Source organism: Hydra viridissima, unplaced genomic scaffold (genome assembly GCF_058129835.1).
Source record: "Hydra viridissima isolate aposymbiotic clone 2 unplaced genomic scaffold, HvirCarnegie_v1 scaffold_4, whole genome shotgun sequence".
NCBI lineage: Eukaryota > Metazoa > Cnidaria > Hydrozoa > Anthoathecata > Hydridae > Hydra > Hydra viridissima.
In genome coordinates, this window is record NW_028324303.1 from 8,840,396 (window position 1) to 8,861,230 (window position 20,835).

Consider the following 20,835-nt stretch of genomic DNA (forward strand, 5'->3'; position numbering starts at 1 on the left):
TATTTTGATATAACAAGCTGATAGTCGATATCTAGTCAGGTTCTAGTAATCCTTGCTTACCATTACTAAAGACTAAAAGTTATTTTTTAGAAAATGCAAAACTCTCTTAAATTAAAACTTCAAAACCTGTTATTGGTTTTTTTAGTAAATAATATTAGACATTTGCAAAATTATTTTTCTGCAGTCTTTTTGAATAATGATTTTTTTTTTTTTTATCTAATAGATTATTTGAACTGGTGAATTATTGGTGTATGAATGTTGTACAAATTCTTCATTTACATGAAATAAACATCCTGGATTTGCTTTTTTTCTAAGTTAATTAGCTGTTAATGAGAGTTAAAGAGTTTATTTGCTGCTTTGCTGATTGTTGGTATTCAGAGAAGTTGGATTTCCTTATAACTAGAAAATATCAAGGAAATGTTTAACTAGCATTTGAGTGTTTATGGTTGCAAAATAAGCTGTCAGTACTATTAACCAGTAGTGTTAACTATAGTTCATTCAAAGCTTTCAAGAAAAACTGTACAGAAAATGAGAAAAAGAGAATAGTTAAGATTTTTAAATGAAAAGTAATCAAAAAAATTAAAAGTGAGGTTCTTATAAATTTTAAAAATAATGCTATTGATAAACTGATATGACAATTCTCAAAATAAATAAGCTGTAGAAATTGAAGTAAGAAAATTATGTGTTAAATATAGAATCCTCAGTTAATATTATGAAAAAAGTGTTATATATTATTTATCTGAATCTCAAATGAATGCGTCTGAATTGATAATTCAAAAGTAAAATCATAATACATCTATTATTAATAAAATGTTTCATCAGTATCTAAGCAAACTTGTAAATAAAGTTTAAATGGCTATCATTGTAAAGGAAGTGTATGGAAGTAGATATTTGATCCACATTTGGAATTGTCCATTTACAATACAACTTATGTCTCTGTTAAATTCATGTTAAATAGTTTTACAGAGTGCACTTGACTTTTGAAAAATATATTTACATGGAGAATAACAGTTTCTGTATTTAACAAATGAAGTAAATTTAAGTAATTTTAAATTTGACTGCTATGTCTTCCATGCGTACAAAGTATGCACCTTTAGCTCCAAGTAGTTTGTTGTTAGACAAAAGGTGGAAAGAACATGACTATTTATTGCATTTATATCGAGTAAGTTTTCACTTAGTTACAAGATACATTTATTTCATTTCCTCAAAAATAGTTACATATAAGGAAAAAGTTTTTTTTTTAAAAGAACTTATAATCTTATCATTTTTGAGAAGATAGTAACAAACATAGCTAAACCCAGAAGTTTAAATAACATATTTTAAACAAAATTCTCTTATGCTCTTTCTTTTTTATTATATATGAACAACTTTTACAGCAGCACTTCACCTTAATTAAACTTTTCATCATAAAAATTACTTATTTGCCCTATTTTAAAAATTAATAACTAGAATATATCTTTGGTCTGCTCAGATTTTTTTCAGTCAGTAAATTTGTTTAGCTATAAATTTTTGTTATTTTCTTCTCATAAACTTCTCTTCATTATGTTAAAAATTACAGTATTGCAGATTTCAGTTTTAAACATTTAAATTTTGATGAATTTTCATTCAAACATAAGTAACAAACTCTATATTTAATATGTAATAGAATACAAATCAAAGGAGCATCACAGAAAAAGGTTGTTTTTTAATATTAAAACTGAAAGAAAAATCCAAAAAACAAGGAAATGTTGGTATAAGTTCTTGTTAAAATTGTTTATTGTAGCTGCTGCACTCTACACCTTAAAGATTAGAGGTTGTAAAAAATTTTTCAATTATAAAACATTCAAGTTATAAAGCACAAACACTTAACTTTAGTATGTTTAAAAAAAAAATTCTATGTTTTGATTTAGACAAACACTAACTTTTTGAATGAAGCAAGCACAACTGAAAACAATTTGTCAAATTTATTATATTTAAAAGGAGTGAAATGTTATAGAAAAAATGAATTATGAATACTTTTGAACATTAATTTTAAATTTGAGGAGCTTAGTTAACTTATAGTATAACTTAATTTTATTTAATGATTGCTGATTTTTGAGTTCATGGTTGATATAAATTATTACTAATGTGTGATTATTACTTAATGATTGCTGATTTGGTAATTGAGAGATAGGAATTGTCTTAATAAACTAATTTGTAAAAAATAAATAAAGATATGTTTATGTTAAACTTTATCTTTAATAACATACTAAGAGTAGTACTAACTTTATTTACTTCATTTTGATTTTTGATTTGATTTGTGGTAAAATCTAATGACAAAAAATGCAAAAAAAAAAAAAAAAAAAAAAGTTTAAAATATCAATAAAAAAATTTATTCCTAACTACAATTTTAGAAAATTGCTGTTTATGTTACTTTATTTTATGTAGTATTTTAAGTCTTTTACTTTATAAAATTTAATTTTTAAGGTTTATTAAATCAGTAAAACTATTTTCATCTATTGATGGTTATGTAAATTTTAAATGCCTGTTAACATTTAATGGGACCCAACAATTATTTTCTTTCTGAGACTGTTTAAAATTTTTAATCAAATCCATGTGGATAAATCAAGCTAAATTGTATAAAAATAAATCATTTTTACTCTGATAGATTTTAGGCATCAGTGTTTTGTTTTTCCAATAAAAACAAATAGTAAGAAATAAAGCAAAAACTATTATATCAATCTGGTTCAAGGAAAAAATTCCTGAAACCTGATCTTCCATCGATTATTTATTTCCATCCTTCAAGATATTATGCTACAGCACTACTAGATTTTATTGAATATTACTACTGCACTATTCAATTAAATCTGTTAAACTTTTTTTTAAAAAATAAAAAAATTTACATTGTGAATATAAATTTGTAACACTAAAAAATATATTTCTTTAAATGTATGAAAAATTCTGTTTGATTAATGTTTAATTTGATTTACTTTAAATGACATATCAGTCATTTAAGGTTCCATTTTAATCATTATTATTCAATTAATGGAAAACCCAACACTGATACTAAATTGATTTAATTTAATGGATTGATCTAAAGTAAAATTACTGAAACGGAGAAGTTTTAAATGTTTATGGAATTTTGTTTAAAAATTATGAGTGGAAAAATTATGAGAATTTTATAAATGTTATTTAATTTAACAATAGTAACATATGTTAAATCATAAATTAACTTTAAATAGACTTTTATGCTATCTTTGATAAACTTGAAACTTAGTTATATATAAATACAAATGTACACAGATACATAATGTCATCAGCAAATCATTCTTGCATTAACAATATTTTGTCAGTTGGAAAAGCTGTAGCAACTTTTATCAATTTTAGCAAGAAGTTTTTTAAAAAAAGTATTACAAAAAAAAAAAGTTTTCTGAGAGATTTGTTTATACTAATTTATTATATTTTATTATTTCCAGTAATTTATTTATACTGGATTTATACTGTATTAAACACTAATTTGTGTGTATGTTTAGTTGAGGGCATTACGAGGAGATCATTCATCAAAGCCAACATTAAATGAGTAAGTTTATTTTTTTAATATTTTTAAACATTCTAGTTTTTATATATTTTTTATCATATATTCTATATTTTAGTATTCACAGAAACTCTGTGCAAAAAACTCGCAATGTTCAATCTGCTAAACCAAATACTAGTGCTGGAACTGTTTATTTACCACGTTCCAATCCTTCTGGGAAAAGACCACAAACTGCAAAATTTGATATTACAGATGTTTTCACAATACCTCCTCAAAAACAGCGGGTATATAACTAAGCATAAATTTTACAATCTTTTTTGAGAAGGTAAATTTCTTAATTTTTTTTTTTTTATATTATCTGTTTAAGTGGATCAAAAATTCAGCAGGATCTTCATGGGTTCAATCACCAGTAAATCATAAAATAAGTCCAATTGGTCAAGAAGAAAGTAGCAAAGAAATAAAATCACACTGGGCATTACCTGCATCAAATAATTCTATTGATGGACAAAAGAGTAAGCCATCTGAAAGTTATAATGAAAATGAAAATGATACATATTCCCAAGGTTTAAAACCCAGAAAGCTAATTCAATCAATAAACCAAAAAACTGCATCTTCTCTATCACATGCACATCGTCCAAAGTCAAGTTATCCTTTTGTTAATACTTTCAAGCCTAGTCATGTTTATTCAAAAAGGAGACCAATCACTGCAAAGTATGACTCCAATGGTCATTTAATCAATAGAAAGCCAAATACTATTCTCTCTACCTTGCGTCCTGTTCGATCTGATTATAGTGTTGCTTCAATGGTAATTTTATCTAAAATATTTTTAATCTATTTAAATCAAAATGAAAAATAGTAAAAATTCAATTGAAGTCTGCAACAAGCTGGTATTGAGCTTGTATAATGAACTTCTAAAGAGTTTTTATTAAGAGTAACATTTTTATTGTTGCAAAGATACTTTCTAAGTAAGATACTTTCTTAGATGAGATTCTTGAAATTTTAATAATCTTAAAAGTTTTTTATTTTGTGTCAAAAAGAAAGAACTAAAGAAAGTGTAAAGCTCTAGTTTTTCAACTTTATTTAACTGTCAAATGGGTTGTATATTTACTTAACTGTTAAATGGGTGGTATATTTATTTAATTGTTAAATGGGTTGTATATTTATCTAATTTTTAAATGGGTTGTATATTTAGAAAAAACATTTTGAAAAACAACAGTATATTAGGAATGCTATTTTACAAAGACAAATCAAACAAGTCCAGGTTAAACAATTTATTTCAATAAAATATTATTTGTGGTTTTTCTATAGTTTTTATTTTTTATAATCTTTCTTTGCTTTGATATTGATGAATAAGTTGATGGCAACCTAATGATTAACAATTTTTCTCAATTAATCTGTAGAATTATTCTCATATACACAAATGACAGAATGTTTGAGGCAGGTACTGAATTGTTTATTGTTGTTTATTGAAATATGCTAAATGGTCTAAACAATTACCAATATACTAGAATCAAGAACTAAAACATAAAGACACTTCATTGAAAGTGTTTATTTTAAACAGTTTCAATATATTTATATCTTAAAAGGATAAAATCATAGCCTGCCTCAAACTTTCTGTTGATAGTGTATATATATATTTTTATGAGTATTCACTATAATATACTTGTTTATTTTAAAACATCTTTATAATAAATATATTGGAATTAAAATTCATGATTTTTTCCATTTAATTTTAGTCACCTCTTAAACAGGAACAAGATGATTACTCAGATGTTTTTGAGGTTATTGATTTTTAGCTGTTTTTTTTTTTTTTTTTATAAAAATTCTTTTATACTCTTGTATAAGAGTCAAAAGAGTCTATATATACTTACATATACAAGTATATTATTTTAGAAAGTATAAATGCAAGTTTATTAGTTTAGAAATTGATCAATTAAAAGAAAGTTTGTTTTTTTAAATTTAATTTCTTTTTTTAGTCAGAAGTTGAAGAGTTATCCTCTTTGTCTTCCTCCTCATCTTCAATTGAAGTTATCTCAAAGGTTCAATCCCCTTTACCATCTCCTTCCCCTGAACCACCAAACAGAGAGCTAACACCTTTATACATAGAACCGGTAGGATGTTTTGTGTTTTTTTTAAAATTAGTGTTGGTTTATTGTTGTTTTAAACAAAGACTAATAAAGAAAATAAATGTAGAAAAGAAATATATTTTGTGTGGTTATTATATGAAGTATGATTTTATCTTTATTCTATTGATCTTTTTAACTAGCTATTCTTTATTATCATTATTATTTTTTACTTAATTTTTACGCTAAAAACTACATAAAAAAAGAAAAAAAAGTATATAAAAAAAAGAAAAAAATAGTATCAAATATAATTTTTTGCATTCACTACCTTGCTAAATTTTCCTATTATTTTCTATTTCTATTTAATTTTTTTTTATATAGTCTGTAAATTTTTGGGAGAATATTAGCTCCCAAAAATTTAAAGATCAAATAGGAAACTAAATAATACTTCAACTTTACATAAATTTAAACATACTTAAACTATTAAGGATGCAAGTGTAACAGTAAAGCTTAAAAGTATGAAAACCTATAATTAATTTTTAAAGATCTTCATAAATACTAATCTAGAGTAAAGTGACCATTCAGCATTGCTATATAGCACCTGATGACTAAAAAATGAGGCAAAATTTAAATCAATTTATGTATGCTATTCATAATCATGCAATTGAAATAAATTAGTATATTTATAGGGAATTTAATACTCTATTAAAATTATATTATAGTTTTAAAATATTGATTAAAATAGTTCCGTATATAACAAGTTTGCAAGAAGATCTAAGAAAACGCATTTGCCAATTTAGAAATTTGCATTTGGAAAAGCCAAAAATCTTCACAATAAAACACTTTCTAGATGAAGGAGCATCGAAAGCGACCATATATCGTGCTCTAGAACATGTAGACAATAATTTAGGCTATCAACTAAAAAAAGGAAGCGGTCCAAAGAAGAAAAAATTGGACAAAAAGCACATAAACCAATTGAAAAAGGCATTTGATCATCATCATGGTGTTTCACAATGTCAAGTAGCTCAAAGATTCGATTGTGACCAATCGTTTATATCTAAAATTCTTAAAAACAAGACAAATATTAGGGTAATTCCATGTCAATTGAGCCAGAAAATTTCAAAAATGTCACCATACATCTCAGATTTTGCTGATTTTTATACAGTTGAGAGTACTTAGTAAAACAAGAAGTTCTTGAAAATTTTAGCTTCTAGCTCCAAGAGGATCCTGAAATATGATCATTTTACTTTCAAATGATCTTGGCCAGGCCCCTCTTGTCCTCTCAAAATTGAGACCTTTGTTTAAAGGTTCCAAGTCACATAGCTTTAAAAATATTTGATGTTTTGACTCAAAAATTTGTACCTGGCTATTTTCAGGGTTGAGGAATCCAATGAAATACTCAATATTATAAAAATATATTTTTAAGTACCTGTAATTATCAATTTAAATAAATTTAGGCAATTTTTTATATACCTGATTTTGATGCTCAAGAAACCCGCGTGGCCTTGATGATATCAAAAAAAAATATTTTACACATTATTCTAAATTTTATGATCTTTCAGAAAACATAAGAATTTTGATCTGCAAGTATATGGATTTCCATATATGGATAACGGGGCACAGGCCCCACCTTTTTGTAGCGGAATCTTGCAATACATTTTCCACTACCTTTCAGACTAGCTAGAGCTATCAAAATTTCTGTATTTTTATAGTGTCAATAAACTAGCATTTTAAAATTAAAAAAGGGCCCAAGACACTAGGGGAGGGAGCTGGGGGCATGTGCCCCACTTTTTTGAGCAGAATCTTGAGATGGATTTTTCACTATCTTCCAGACAAGCTGCAGCTCTGAAACTTTCAGCATTTGTGTAGTCCTGATGAACATGCGTTAAAATTGTTTCAGGTCAGACGACCAGATGGTCCATGGGGCTGGGGCACCTGGGACCATGCCCCACTTTTTTTCTCAAAAAAAATTTTTTTTTTTAAAACTTATTTAAGATAACTTTAAAACTAGCCTTCAAATTTTTTTCTTAGATTTTCATTTTTAAACATTTCTTTGATAACATTGCTTCCCAAATTTTTGTGATTTATATTTGTCCCATTTGGTTTTGATCATTCTATGTTCAATAATCTTTCTTAAAATGTTTTAAGAAACTTAATGTTTATAAGAATTTTGATTTGCATGTATAAGATTAAAAACAGTCTAAAGTAATGATTTTAACAGAATTTTATTTTGTATAATTTAAAATTTAAATTAAAAAAGATTAATATATTTTGCTAATTCTAAAATGGTAACAGCAAGTTGTTAACAGAAGCAAAAAACATCCTGTCATTACACTTTTATAGAAGAAATTTGTTACCTATTAAAAGTCATCATTAATATTTTTAACATTAACAAATTGAGTATAATTAAACTTTGTGAAAAGGAAACTTTCTTTTTGTCAAAGTAAGATAAAAGAAATCAATCACTGTTTAGTTTTTTATTACCATGGTGATTGCTTAAGTTGCTTTCATTAAATTAATTACTATTGGTTTCTCATTTTAAATTAATCTCAGATTGTTTTTAGTGTTACAGTAAGAATGGATTCATGTGATTTTGGAAAAAAGTTAAATGATACTTGTCATAAACTAAGTTATTGTAGAAAGATTGATTTAAAGAAATTTGATTGCTATAGAGAAGATGCCAGAGAAGAATTTATTTGGAGATCTGGAATAACAGATGATAAAATTTTAACAATTTGCCTTCATCATGCAAAGATTTTTGGTACACACTTTGAAAAGAAGCACACAAAATGTTATAATTTATTGGACAAGCATAAATCAAAAAGAAAAGCAATCAAAGGTAAATATTATTGATAAAAAATTATTGTAAAATCTTTTTTGAATAATCAAATTAAAAAATGATATTAAATTCTGGTTATGCATTATATATTGAAATAAGTACAAATAATTTTCATATTGATAGGTAATTACTAAAATCAAATTGTTCTTTTCATTTCAGGGAGTCATGTAATAACATTAGACATGGCAAAACAATTGAGAACTAATTTTCCAAATATTATGCCTGGATATCAACTTTGTCGGAGCTGCTTTGATGCTATAATCAGTAAATTTCATGAACAAGATAATTGTGAACTTGAAGAATCTATTTCATGTGGTACTTCTGAAAAGTCATGAGAGGCATTAAATGTTAGTTTGGAAGCAATAGGTGTATCCCCCATAAAACTTCACGGCATTCCAAAGCATCAACGGTTATCTGTTGCCAAAAGAAAAGTTATAAAAACAATGTCAAAGTATGAAGAGCATATTTCAAAAGTATATAATGTTAGGGAAGAAGAACTGAAACATAAAATTCCTCATACGAAAATTATTGACAAAAGTAAATGCGATGATCTAGACAAACTAACAGCAGAAATAAAAGAAAAGTTAATTGTTTCTGACCAAAAAACTAAAATTCAGTTGTTAACATTTACAGCCGAGTCTTGGTCAAGAAATTTTGCTGCAAGATATTTCAACGTCACTATATACCAAATTAAAGAAGCGCGCAAACTAAAGAAAATAAGTGGGATTTTTTCAGTTCCAGGCACTAAGAAAGGAAAAATATTTTCAGAAATAACATTAAATAGAGTCAACAATGTATACCATGATGATGAGTTTACTAGACAAATGCCTGGTAAAAAAGATTACGTAAGTATTGGTAGAAAACAACACATGCAAAAGCGCCTTATTTTATGTAATCTTAAAGAACTTTATGTTTCTTTTAAAACTAAATATCCTCAAGAAGTTATTGGATTTTCTAAGTTTTGCAGTTTAAGACCAAAATGGTGTATAACTGTTGGAGCATCAGGCACTCATTCTGTTTGTGTATGTACCCTCCATCAAAATGCAATACTCTTGACCAATGCTATACAAATAAAATGTACTTACAAAGATCTGATGACAAAAGTTGTTTGTAATGTGACAAGTAACGAGTGCATGGTTCATCGATGTCCGAACTGTCCAGGTATAGTTTCTTTAAAGAAGTTTCTGGATGCACAACTAATTGACAATGATGAGGAGGTGTCATTCAATCAGTGGCAGAAAACAGACAGAACAACATTGATCTATCAGACAACAATAATGGAAGAATACAAATTGATGTTATCAGAGGCAATAAACAAGTTAACAGCTCATTCCTAAATTGCAAAATGTCAATCAAGATACCTAAAGCAACAAAAGGAAAATTTAGCACAAGACTGCTGTATTGTCTTAGGTGACTTTGCAGAAAACTTCACTTTTGTGATTCAAGATGAAATCCAAAGTTACCATTGGTGCAAAAGTCGTTGCCCTCTATTTATTAAACGAAAATGACCAACTTGAAGAAAAATCGTTTTGCTTCATGTCAGAAGATAATGAGCATGACACTGGTTTTGTGTATGAAGTTCAAACACAAATAGTTAACTATTTAAAAGAATATCATCCTAAAATTTCAAAGATTCTTTATTTTTCTGATGGTTGTGCTGCACAGTATAAAAATCACAAAAACCTTTACAATATCTGTCTCCATAAAAATGATTTTGACATTGATGCAGAGTGGACATTTTTTGCTACAAGTCATGGTAAGTCACCATGTGATGGTATTGGTGGCACTGTAAAATGATTAACTACAAATGCAAGTTTACAAAGGCCCATAAATGACCAGATATTGAATTGTAACAAAATGTTTGACTACTGTACTTACAATATTAAAGGGATTATTTTTTTCAAGATTGAAAAAGAAAGACTGACAGAATTGCGCACCACTTTGAAAACACGTTTTGAGCTAAGTAGAACAATTCCTGGAACTAGGAGCTATCGTCAATTTAAACCAGAGTCTGTAGATACTACTAGCTTTAAACGAACAAGTGAAGATGTTCATATAACAGGCATTTTTTCTTTTTCTGGTATTCAAATTTCTCAAAATGATCAGCAAATTAACATTGATGCCTTGAAATTGGGTGAATTCATTATGTCTAAATATGATGCGTTTGATTGGATTGGTATGATCAATGAAATTGATAATATAGAGCAAGATGTTATGGTAACATTTATGCACCCGCATGGTCCTTTTAATAAACTTTTCTGGCCATCTAGAGTAGATGAGTGTTGGGTGCCAATTACCAACATAACTTGTATAATTGATGCACCTGTAACAACAAATGGATGTTTTTATACTTTGACTGTCGATGCATCTAAGCTAATCTTAACATTATCTTGACTTTCTTTTTTTTGTATTTTATTTTGTAAATAATGAAGTAAAATGAAACAAGTATAAAGCAATAAAAATTTTTTAAATCTTAAACTTAAGACACATTTATGTGTTTAAAAAAAAAAAAAATTTTTTTGAGAAAAAAAGTGGGGCATGGTCCCAGGTGCCCCAGCCCCATGGACCATCTGGTCGTCTGACCTGAAACAATTTTAACGCATGTTCATCAGGACTACACAAATGCTGAAAGTTTCAGAGCTGCAGCTTGTCTGGAAGATAGTGAAAAATCCATCTCAAGATTCTGCTCAAAAAAGTGGGGCACATGCCCCCAGCTCCCTCCCCTAGTGTCTTGGGCCCTTTTTTAATTTTAAAATGCTAGTTTATTGACACTATAAAAATACAGAAATTTTGATAGCTCTAGCTAGTCTGAAAGGTAGTGGAAAATGTATTGCAAGATTCCGCTACAAAAAGGTGGGGCCTGTGCCCCGTTATCCATATATGGAAATCCATATACTTGCAGATCAAAATTCTTATGTTTTCTGAAAGATCATAAAATTTAGAATAATGTGTAAAATATTTTTTTTTGATATCATCAAGGCCACGCGGGTTTCTTGAGCATCAAAATCAGGTATATAAAAAATTGCCTAAATTTATTTAAATTGATAATTACAGGTACTTAAAAATATATTTTTATAATATTGAGTATTTCATTGGATTCCTCAACCCTGAAAATAGCCAGGTACAAATTTTTGAGTCAAAACATCAAATATTTTTAAAGCTATGTGACTTGGAACCTTTAAACAAAGGTCTCAATTTTGAGAGGACAAGAGGGGCCTGGCCAAGATCATTTGAAAGTAAAATGATCATATTTCAGGATCCTCTTGGAGCTAGAAGCTAAAATTTTCAAGAACTTCTTGTTTTACTAAGTACTCTCAACTGTATAAAAATCAGCAAAATCTGAGATGTATGGTGACATTTTTGAAATTTTCTGGCTCAATTGACATGGAATTACCCATTAGATATTACAACAAGAAAAAGATTCCACATCAAAGCGAAAACCAACTAGCTCGAATCAAACCTTTGTGTCGGCATATATATCGCAATTTTAGGAATTTTGATTTTGTCTTGGATAACGAATCATATTTCACAAATGCAAATACAACATTGGCTGGCAACGATGGCTTCTATTCTAACGACGTGTCATTGGCTGGCAACGATGGCTTCTACAACTAGCGACGTTAAACTCAAAAGAAAGAAGAAGTATGAGGAAAAGGTGCAAGTCTCTTTGATTATATCGCCCAAAGGGACTTCAAAACCAATGTTTTTGAAAGTGGCCTGGCAATCATTAAATAAGCATACATCGGATGTCTCCGCAAGCAGTTAATACCCTTCATTGATGAACATTATAAAAATGAAGAGTACCTGTTCCGGCCAGATTTAGGGTCAGTTGAAACGCTTAGTCTACGAGGAAAATTGGCAAGGAACAAGCATTCCTCAACTCAAACGGCGTATTGTGAATTTTCTTAACAAAATGGATCCGGAACTGGCAAAATGTTATGCCTCAATGACTTCAGTACGTCTAGGTCAAATTGCTTTTAATGATGTTATTGAAAACCAATAAATATATTTTTTTAAGTATCATATAATTGTTTATAAATTTATTTTAAATTAAATTTTATAGCTATGTAACTATGGCTGTAATAACAATTTTAAAGTTGTTTCATTTTTTAGTCATCAGGTGTTATTTAAAAAAAACTCACATATTAAGTTTTCTACAAGTTTATTCATTTTACACCATAAGAAAAAAAGTTGTTTGCTTTAAGATAAGATTAAACTCCTGTTATAGCGTTACAGATACATTTTTTTAGAGATTTGCTTCAATGCAAACTCCAACACCACCACCCATGGCTTTAAATAAACGTCCTTCTCTTCCTGTTTTTATTCCTCCTTCTCATATTATAAAGATTGTCAAAGATGCTGAGTTCTTGGACTCTGATTCTGAATTAAGTTCTGAAACTGATAAGGAATCAAAAGTGCAAATATTTAAGAAAGATGGAAAACCTGGAATATTTAAGAGAACTGAAAGTGGAAAAATTGTAAAAGTAGGATCAATATTTGATGAGCACAATAAGCGCAAAAAGCGAATTCAAAAAAGATCATTTAAAAGAAAAAAGTCTGAAAGTGGAGTACCTAATAAATCCAAAAATATTATCTATATAAAGTATAACACTGATGATGATATTACTGATGAAGAGAATAACCATCAGGAGCTTTACCAAAATTTAATTCATAAACGATCAAGCATAGTGTCATTCAAGCAATTAAGTGATAATGAGATGCCAAGTAGTGATGAACTTAAGGATATTGATATTACCAGTGAATCTGAAAAAGGAGATAATTTACTAAGTAGTCGTAATATTAATGAAAATATACAAAATGATTATACAGAAATTCATGTGTCAAATAACTTGAACCAAAATGAGGTCCCAAAGCGTAAAGTGAGCCACTACTCTGATATTCAAGGTCAACATGAAAGTATTAACCATCAAAATGATGTCCAATCAAGAAATATGGGAATAGCTTCAGATCTAAAACTAGTTACTTCGCCTATACAACAAAATACCCAAATTGAATTTGATGCTAAATTAATTCAGGAATCTGGTTCTGACACAGATGAGTTTGGAAGAAGACGTAATAGAGACAGGCCATCATCTTCAATATACCATAGTCTGCCACCTTTACACCCAGATCTTGTTCTTGATGATGATGATGTTAATAAATGCAAAGTTCGTTTAATGCGGAATACAGTCAATATACATGAGGGGTTAGCAAAAAATACATGTAAGTTAATCTTGCTACTTTTAATTTGCTTAACATTAATAGTTCTTTGCTGTAGAAAATTTAAATATGTTTGTGTTGCATAAAATCAATATCAAAAATATATAATCCTAACATTCTTATGAAGCGTATCAGGAGAGTAACTTTAGCTAATGGTGCATCTTGTATGTCATAAGTTAGCCATAGTTTGATACTTTGAAACAAATACACCACAAAAAGAAAGTAAGTTTATGCTTACATAAGTGCCTTTATTTACACAAGTGCACTTTTTTATATGAGTACATTTCTTTACATGATGGTTTAGTTTTTCATACTTAAGTTCTATATGTCAGTTAAATTGTGCCATGTAATAGTTTTAGATATACATAGTATTTAAAAATTTAAGTATAACAGCAAATTTTCTGTAAAAGGAATAAATTTTTTTCTTTAAATTATAAAAAATTTTAACTTGCCATAAATATTTTGTATTGTTTTGAATATTGCAAAAAAAAAATTCTTTTTTTTTTTTATTATAAGAAGAGCAACAGGTTTTTATCTAACTTTTTTTTTTTTTTTTTTTTTGCTTCTTTGATATCAAAAAGCATTTTTATTTAGTTTAATATTATTTCAAAAAGTTGAGAAAATAGCATGAAAATCTTTCTGAGATATTTAGAAATCCTTCATTAACATTTAAACTTGATTTCAAAGAAAATATGATTCTGAAATATATTTACAAATGGATTATTAGTATTAAGAGATATCACCATCTTAATGGTTTTAAAAATATTTCAGTTAGAGCATAAATAAACTATTTGAAACTGTTTTACCTAATGTTAATTACTAGATGGTGATTTAGAAGAAGTTTGTGAATTAATCATAATGAACAACAATGATAATAGAAGATGGTTAAGAAAAATGTATAGAGATGAATACTTGCAGGTAGTTTTAAATAACTCATTATAATAGGAAATAGCTGAGAAAAATGTACAGAGATGTACATTTCATGTACAGAAATTTACATTTCCCCTTAGATTACAAATTGTTTTTTTTTTTTTTTTGGGTAAAATAATTATTTAGCTGTCATTGGGTTTTTAGAGCTTACTAGTTGATCTACGTAAATGTCTACCTGCAAGTGTTGCTGGAATTATATCCAATATGATGGTTCCTGCTTGTGAATATGATGCAATGTGTCTTTGGGATGCCCTAAAGGTAGCTTTCACTCATCAATGACAGTAAAACGAGTGTTTAAATTGTGTCAACTATTAGAGAAATAGCAATAATATCAGATGAAACATTCCTAACTAATTAGCTTGATGAACTTTTGTATAAGAAAAATGAAATGTATATCATTTTAGTATCTTTTTAAAAAAGTCATCCCAAAAACAAAAAATACATTTTGCATATGTCGTATGTACTAAGTAGCATGCATGTATCAAACAATATTAAGGGAGCTCACAACTTTTCTCATCTGTGTACAGTATACACTTTGCAATGTTTGTAATTATTTATCACTTAGAATAAATCTAAGTTGCAACTTTTCCTTATTTTTGCAGGCAGTATAAAGTTACTGCATCAATTTTATTGAGCATTCAGCAGACTGATTTCTTCTTGGTATCTTGATTACAGATGGTTCCTGCTTCCAGTGACTCTTCAATGACTGAAATGCTTTTTGGTATGGGTGCAATATTTCTGAGAAGTTCTTGAATTTACTTTAATTGTACGTCTGTTTGCTAAACCAATAATCTGCCCAGTCATGAAAAATAAATCTGTATACTTTCTCCAAACTTTTCCTTGTTGTTACTGGTGTTAGAAATATTCTGAAAGTTAATCAATGGGAAATGTCCATTTTCCTCAAAGAATCTGAACACTTGTTTTAGATAGTACAAAGTTTCATGTCATCTCCCCAGCCTTATTTATTGAAAATTTGTTTTGTTCCATTTATAAACTTTTTTTTAAGTACATCATGCTTCTTCAATTGTTCAGGCAAAAATGGATACTCAATGTTTAGCAGCTTGGTGCTACCAGCAAGTCCTTCATCCATCACAAAAATATGTTGCTGATAACTGATGAATTGTGGTTTGTTGATATTCTTTTCAGAGAACATTTTGTGCAGTTGGGCAACTACTCTATTCTTTTTCCCAGTGTTATGGCTGGTTGTATTAGCAATGGTCATCTTTAATGACTTCAACAAGTTGTATTCATTGAGAAATTTTCCTGCAGCAAAAGTCTTAGCCTTGTCATCTTTTAAACCCAATGTGTCTAACTTTACTTTGGTTCTCTCATTCTTAAGTACCACAACTTGATATTTATTTTCCTCATTGTGCTTGCCATCAAAATGAAAAGACCAGTGTTCCATGTGTAACTTCTCAACCTTTAAGTCTTAGTTTTAGCAGCCTTTCTGAATATTGACTTAAAAATTGCTGCTTGACTTTGAGTTAAAATGCCATCATGTTATAATTACTTGGAGGTTTCACCTGCTTTATTTGTGGATATCGCCAAGTTGATTGCAGTTTTACTTTTGTTGTATTTCTGGTTTGTAGATAAGTACTCTTATCTTCATATTTACAATTTTCAGACTGTAACTCTAGATACATGATAATAATATGTTAGTTTTGATTTAGTGGTCAACTTTTGTCTCTTTGAAAGTAAATGGTTTCCTTACTTCCAACTTTACCTGTTGAGTTCCTAACTTTGCCTTTGTTTTTCACTTGTCAGTGGAGAAATTGTTTATCACTGACAGTTAACTTTAATAGTATCAATAATTTCATTCAGAGCATCATATTTTCCCCTTTTTGCACATTCATCATAAATCTTCAACACCTTGTCAAGCTTTATTTGTATTACTTAATCTGAAACATATGGAAAATCCATTTCATTTTTTCATAGCATCATAATTCATTTGGAAATTTTTGCTATGCACTCTTTTCTGCCTTAGATTTCTGCTCTAGAAATTGATATTTTCCAATTATTTAAAGTTGAAGTGGCATTCAATTTTTTTTCTAGTGATGATTCTTCTTATGATATATCTCCTTTTTTTCTGAATCCAAATATATTTATGAATATATCTGGATCAAATAAATATATCTGGATCAAAAATCACTTTTTTTGTGTGACAATACACTAATTATATACTAATATACTAATTTAAGCAATAAAAACAATAACTCACAGATCACTTTTTTTGTGTGAAATGAATAAATATCATTAAATATTTTTTTTCGACAATAAAAAAAATAATCATAATCACTTTGTGTGACATATACTACTAAGCAATAAGAAAAATAGCTTTATATAAACAGTTACACAGCTATTGTTTCTAGAACACTCAAAAGCTAGATGTATGTTTATATATCTGGCTTTTAATTGTTCTAGAAAGTTCTGGATTGTTCTGGAAAATTAGTTGCATAAATTTCAGAAAGTTTTGGAAAGTTCAAAACAGTTCTGCAATCTTTTAGAAAAAATGAGAATGTTACAAAAAGTTGTAAAACAGCTGTTAGAAGTTCAAGATAAGTCTATAAGTCATAAAATGTTTCAGAAAATGTTACCAAGATGTATAATTATTCCATATATTAATTTTTATGTGACCTTTTAAGTTAAGAAAAATAAGGGCTTATTACATATTGTCAACCTGCTTGTTTTTTTTATGAGTTAATTAGAAGTTTAATGACTACTTGGAAAAATGTCTGAAATTAAGCATGCAAAAGTATTAGCGCACTCATTTAAAATGTATTAGCACACTCGTTTAATTCCTTTGAGAAAAACTTTTTGGGTTAATTTTTGTTAAAAACTCTCTGCTGATTAATAATAGTCAATAAAAAATATAAGAGGAATAAATTGAAGTGGTGGAAAATCATTTGAAATACAGTTAGTTAAAACTTTAAGATTGCAAGAACAAAAACATGGGTTTAAGGAGCATATCAATTGAAACAAAGTGGCAAGTTGTTGGCCTGAACAAAAGTGGTCTCAGCAATCGAGAAATCGGACGTCAACTTGATATCAGTGAATGCAGCGTTAGAACAACGCTCAAAAATTATAATGAGTTTGGAACAGTCAAAGACAAAAGTCGCTCTGGTCGTCCCAAAAAATGTCAGAAAGGGACGAAAATAAAGCAGTTATGCTCGCTAGACGCAACCCAAACATGAGCATAGCCGAAATCGCCACAGACTTGAATACAGCGTTGGGTGCACATCAAGTTAGCCGATCAACAATTAGCAAGCTTATGAAGAAAAAACACCTCAATTCATACCTTGCAACAAAGAAGCCACTATTAAGTATCAAAGACCATTTCAAGCGAAGAAAATGGTGCAAAGAGAGAGCTGCATGGACTGTAGAGCAATGGAGAAAAGTAATTTTCTCGGACGAGTCAAATTTTGAAAATATTAATTGCAAGAAAAGGGTTGTCGTGAGGAGATACAATAATGAAAAATATAATCCTCGTTTTATCATGTCAAAAGTTCAAGAAGGAGGAGGTTCAATTGGCATTTGGGGCTGCATTGCTGGATCTAGCAATGTACTGGTGCATCTTTACACTGATCGCCTTAATCAACATTGATATAGAGGGATCTTAGAAGGTTATTTAAAGCCATCAATGGACGTTTTCAAGGCTGACTCTACCTGGCAATTTCAACAAGATAATGGTCCTTGCCACACAGCACGCTCAATAAAGCAATACATGGAAAAAAAACGGTTGAATCTAATGCCTTGGCCCGCTCGCTCACCTGATTTAAATGCTATTGAAAATCTTTGGAGTTGGATGGACTGCAAATTACAAAAAAGCAAACCCACTAACTTAGTGCAGCTCAAAACGCAAATCCAAGAGTTGTGGAACACCGTGCCACAAGAAATAATCAGAAAACTTATAGATTCTATGCCGCGTAGAGTCTTGGCATGCCTTAAAAACAAAGGTGGTCACATAAAATATTAAACTTTCTTAGAATCTTTGAAAAACTGTAAGTGCGCTAATACTTTTGCACGCTTAATTTCAGACATTTTTCCGAGTAGTCATTAAACTTCTAATTAACTCGTAAAAAAAAAAAGCAGGTTGACAATACTTGACATTATAATTAAATTTCATTGCTTTTACCTTTCATTTAAAAAAAAAGTTAGTTCAAAATTTAAATTACTTTACAATTTATATTGATTTGAAGTTGTCCATAATAAAAAAATTACGAGTGCGCTAATACTTTCTGGAAGTACTGTATATTAGGGTGGGGCATAAAACACCAAAGTCAATAAAAAAAATACCATAATAATTTTTCTGGTTCCTTTTGATATATATATTAAAAAATGTAACTTTTCTTTTTTATGGGTACCCCTATGGTTGGTCCCAGCAGTCTGAAAATTAGAAAATTTATAAATTTTGTAAATAATAAGGGGGGCAGGGTCACTTATAAATATTTTAAAGATTACTTAAGGGTTATTTTTGTAGCCTGATATATCTATTTTTAGATTATGTTTTGTTTTAATGCAAAAGATCATGGAAATGGTCAGCCCTACCCATTTAAATACATGTTTATATTTGGGAGGTAGGGGGGGGCATATATATTTTTTTTGTATGTATTTTAAATAAAAAATATTTTTAAATTTGCACTTATTTTTTAAAGAGTACAGACTCCTTTTAGCCAACCAGTATTTGTAACTGTGGTGTCAAAGAACAGACAATCAACATAGTCAAATAGCTCCCAGTCTTGTAAAGTTATTTTGATTGCTTTCCCAAGAGACTCAGCAGTGCCATCTTTCACAATTAAAATACCCAAAAGTTGGGATTTTGAGAGATCTGGTGAACTGATTAGTACAGCTACTCTTTCAACTTTTTCTTTACCAAGTTCTTTCGTTTCTAACATAATTTGAGTCAAAAGGCACAGAAAGACTTTTACCCTTGCCCAATGTAATAAAGTTGTCTTTAATATTACAGGCAGTTTTTCTTATACTTAATTTTTTCTGCCTCAAAATATATCGTTTAGAAATAGAAAAATCATCTGTCATTCCAGAACTATTATTTATATCTGCATCTTCTCTTCTAGTTCTTATATCTTTAGTTTTATCTTTCATAATAATACCTTCACAATTCTTTTGACTTACATCAAATACCTCCTCTAGCATTCTTGAAAACTGTTCTCTTTTTAAAACTAAGTTTGTACTTAAGCGGTTCCTGTGTTTGTTTAAATCTTTTCTCTTCTTTTCTAAGTCAATAATCTTGTCTCTAAAACAAATGTAGAAGAATGCATTAAAATTAATGTAGTTTATTATAAATATATAAACTTGTATGACTTTACAATTGTTACTTATATAACATAAATTTGAAATTGAATTAAACTAATAATTAAAATTATTTTAATTTTATAAAAACCTGATATGCTTCTCAGTATTAATAAAAGGAATTCCTGCTTTTTGCCATATTTTCTTCACCTAATAAACAACTCATGGTAAACATTTTTGGAGACAACTGCCTTTTTCAGTACATTGTGCAGTAAAGAAATCATCAAGAAGACATGAAGTTATACTAACTGAGGAAATGTTTGGAAAATCAGCTCTTAGCATAAGATGTTTGTAATGGTATCATTGCAATACAGTTTTTTTTAGTTGGCAATTCTGTATTAGGTATTGTTCCAATTCTTTTTCCAACAAGAAAAACTTCACGATGAGATAATTTTCCAAAACTATTGCTTGTTGACATAAATTTTATTAACACTAAGATAAAAATTTTAAAAATTATCGATTTTTTTAACTTAACCCTTCTCCCCCTACCTCCCAAATATAAACATTATGTATTTAAATAAGTAGGGCTGACCATTTCCATGATCTTTTGCATTAAAACAAAACATAATCTAAAAATAGATATATCAGGCTACAAAAATAACCCTTAAGTAATCTTTAAAATATTTATAAGTGACCCTGCCCCCCTTATTATTTACAAAATTTATAAATTTTCTAATTTTCAGACTGCTGGGACCAACCATAGGGGTACCCATAAAAAAGAAAAGTTACATTTTTTAATATATATATCAAAAGGAACCAGAAAAATTATTATGGTATTTTTTTTATTGACTTTGGTGTTTTATGCCCCACCCTAATATATATATATATATATAGCGTGTAAAAGTTTATAAACAGCTAAATTGTTTAAGTTTTTTTGTCATTACTTTTTGACTTTTCACTCAATATGAAATTTTCAACAATTGTTTCTATAATGTTATTACATAGTTTAATTTACTCAAACAATTGATAACTTGAAACGGAAG

At 28.6% G+C, this 20,835-nt stretch overlaps 1 protein-coding gene and 2 pseudogenes across 2 annotated transcripts in view; 2 read left to right on the forward strand and 1 right to left on the reverse strand.

Annotated features, from left to right (window-relative positions):
* The first annotated feature begins 223 nt into the window (after positions 1 to 223).
* The window catches only part of LOC149889740 (uncharacterized), a 35,646-nt gene continuing 15,034 nt past the window's right edge, over positions 224 to 20,835 (forward strand). Inside the window, exons 1-10 of one of the 2 annotated variants that reach the window (XM_090084088.1) lie at positions 224 to 1,162; positions 3,492 to 3,538; positions 3,612 to 3,777; positions 3,861 to 4,298; positions 4,686 to 4,754; positions 5,230 to 5,274; positions 5,470 to 5,604; positions 12,646 to 13,618; positions 14,439 to 14,533; positions 14,690 to 14,803. In XM_090084088.1, coding sequence (XP_089940214.1) covers positions 1,064 to 1,162; positions 3,492 to 3,538; positions 3,612 to 3,777; positions 3,861 to 4,298; positions 4,686 to 4,754; positions 5,230 to 5,274; positions 5,470 to 5,604; positions 12,646 to 13,618; positions 14,439 to 14,533; positions 14,690 to 14,803 — 2,181 coding nt within the window. In that variant the 5' untranslated portion in view covers positions 224 to 1,063. The remainder of the gene's footprint in view (positions 1,163 to 3,491; positions 3,539 to 3,611; positions 3,778 to 3,860; positions 4,299 to 4,685; positions 4,755 to 5,229; positions 5,275 to 5,469; positions 5,605 to 12,645; positions 13,619 to 14,438; positions 14,534 to 14,689; positions 14,804 to 20,835) is intronic. The other variant, XM_090084089.1, reaches the window with a different exon arrangement.
* Positions 8,024 to 10,867, forward strand: LOC149889741 (uncharacterized; annotated as a pseudogene).
* Positions 19,467 to 20,270, reverse strand: LOC145190257 (uncharacterized; annotated as a pseudogene).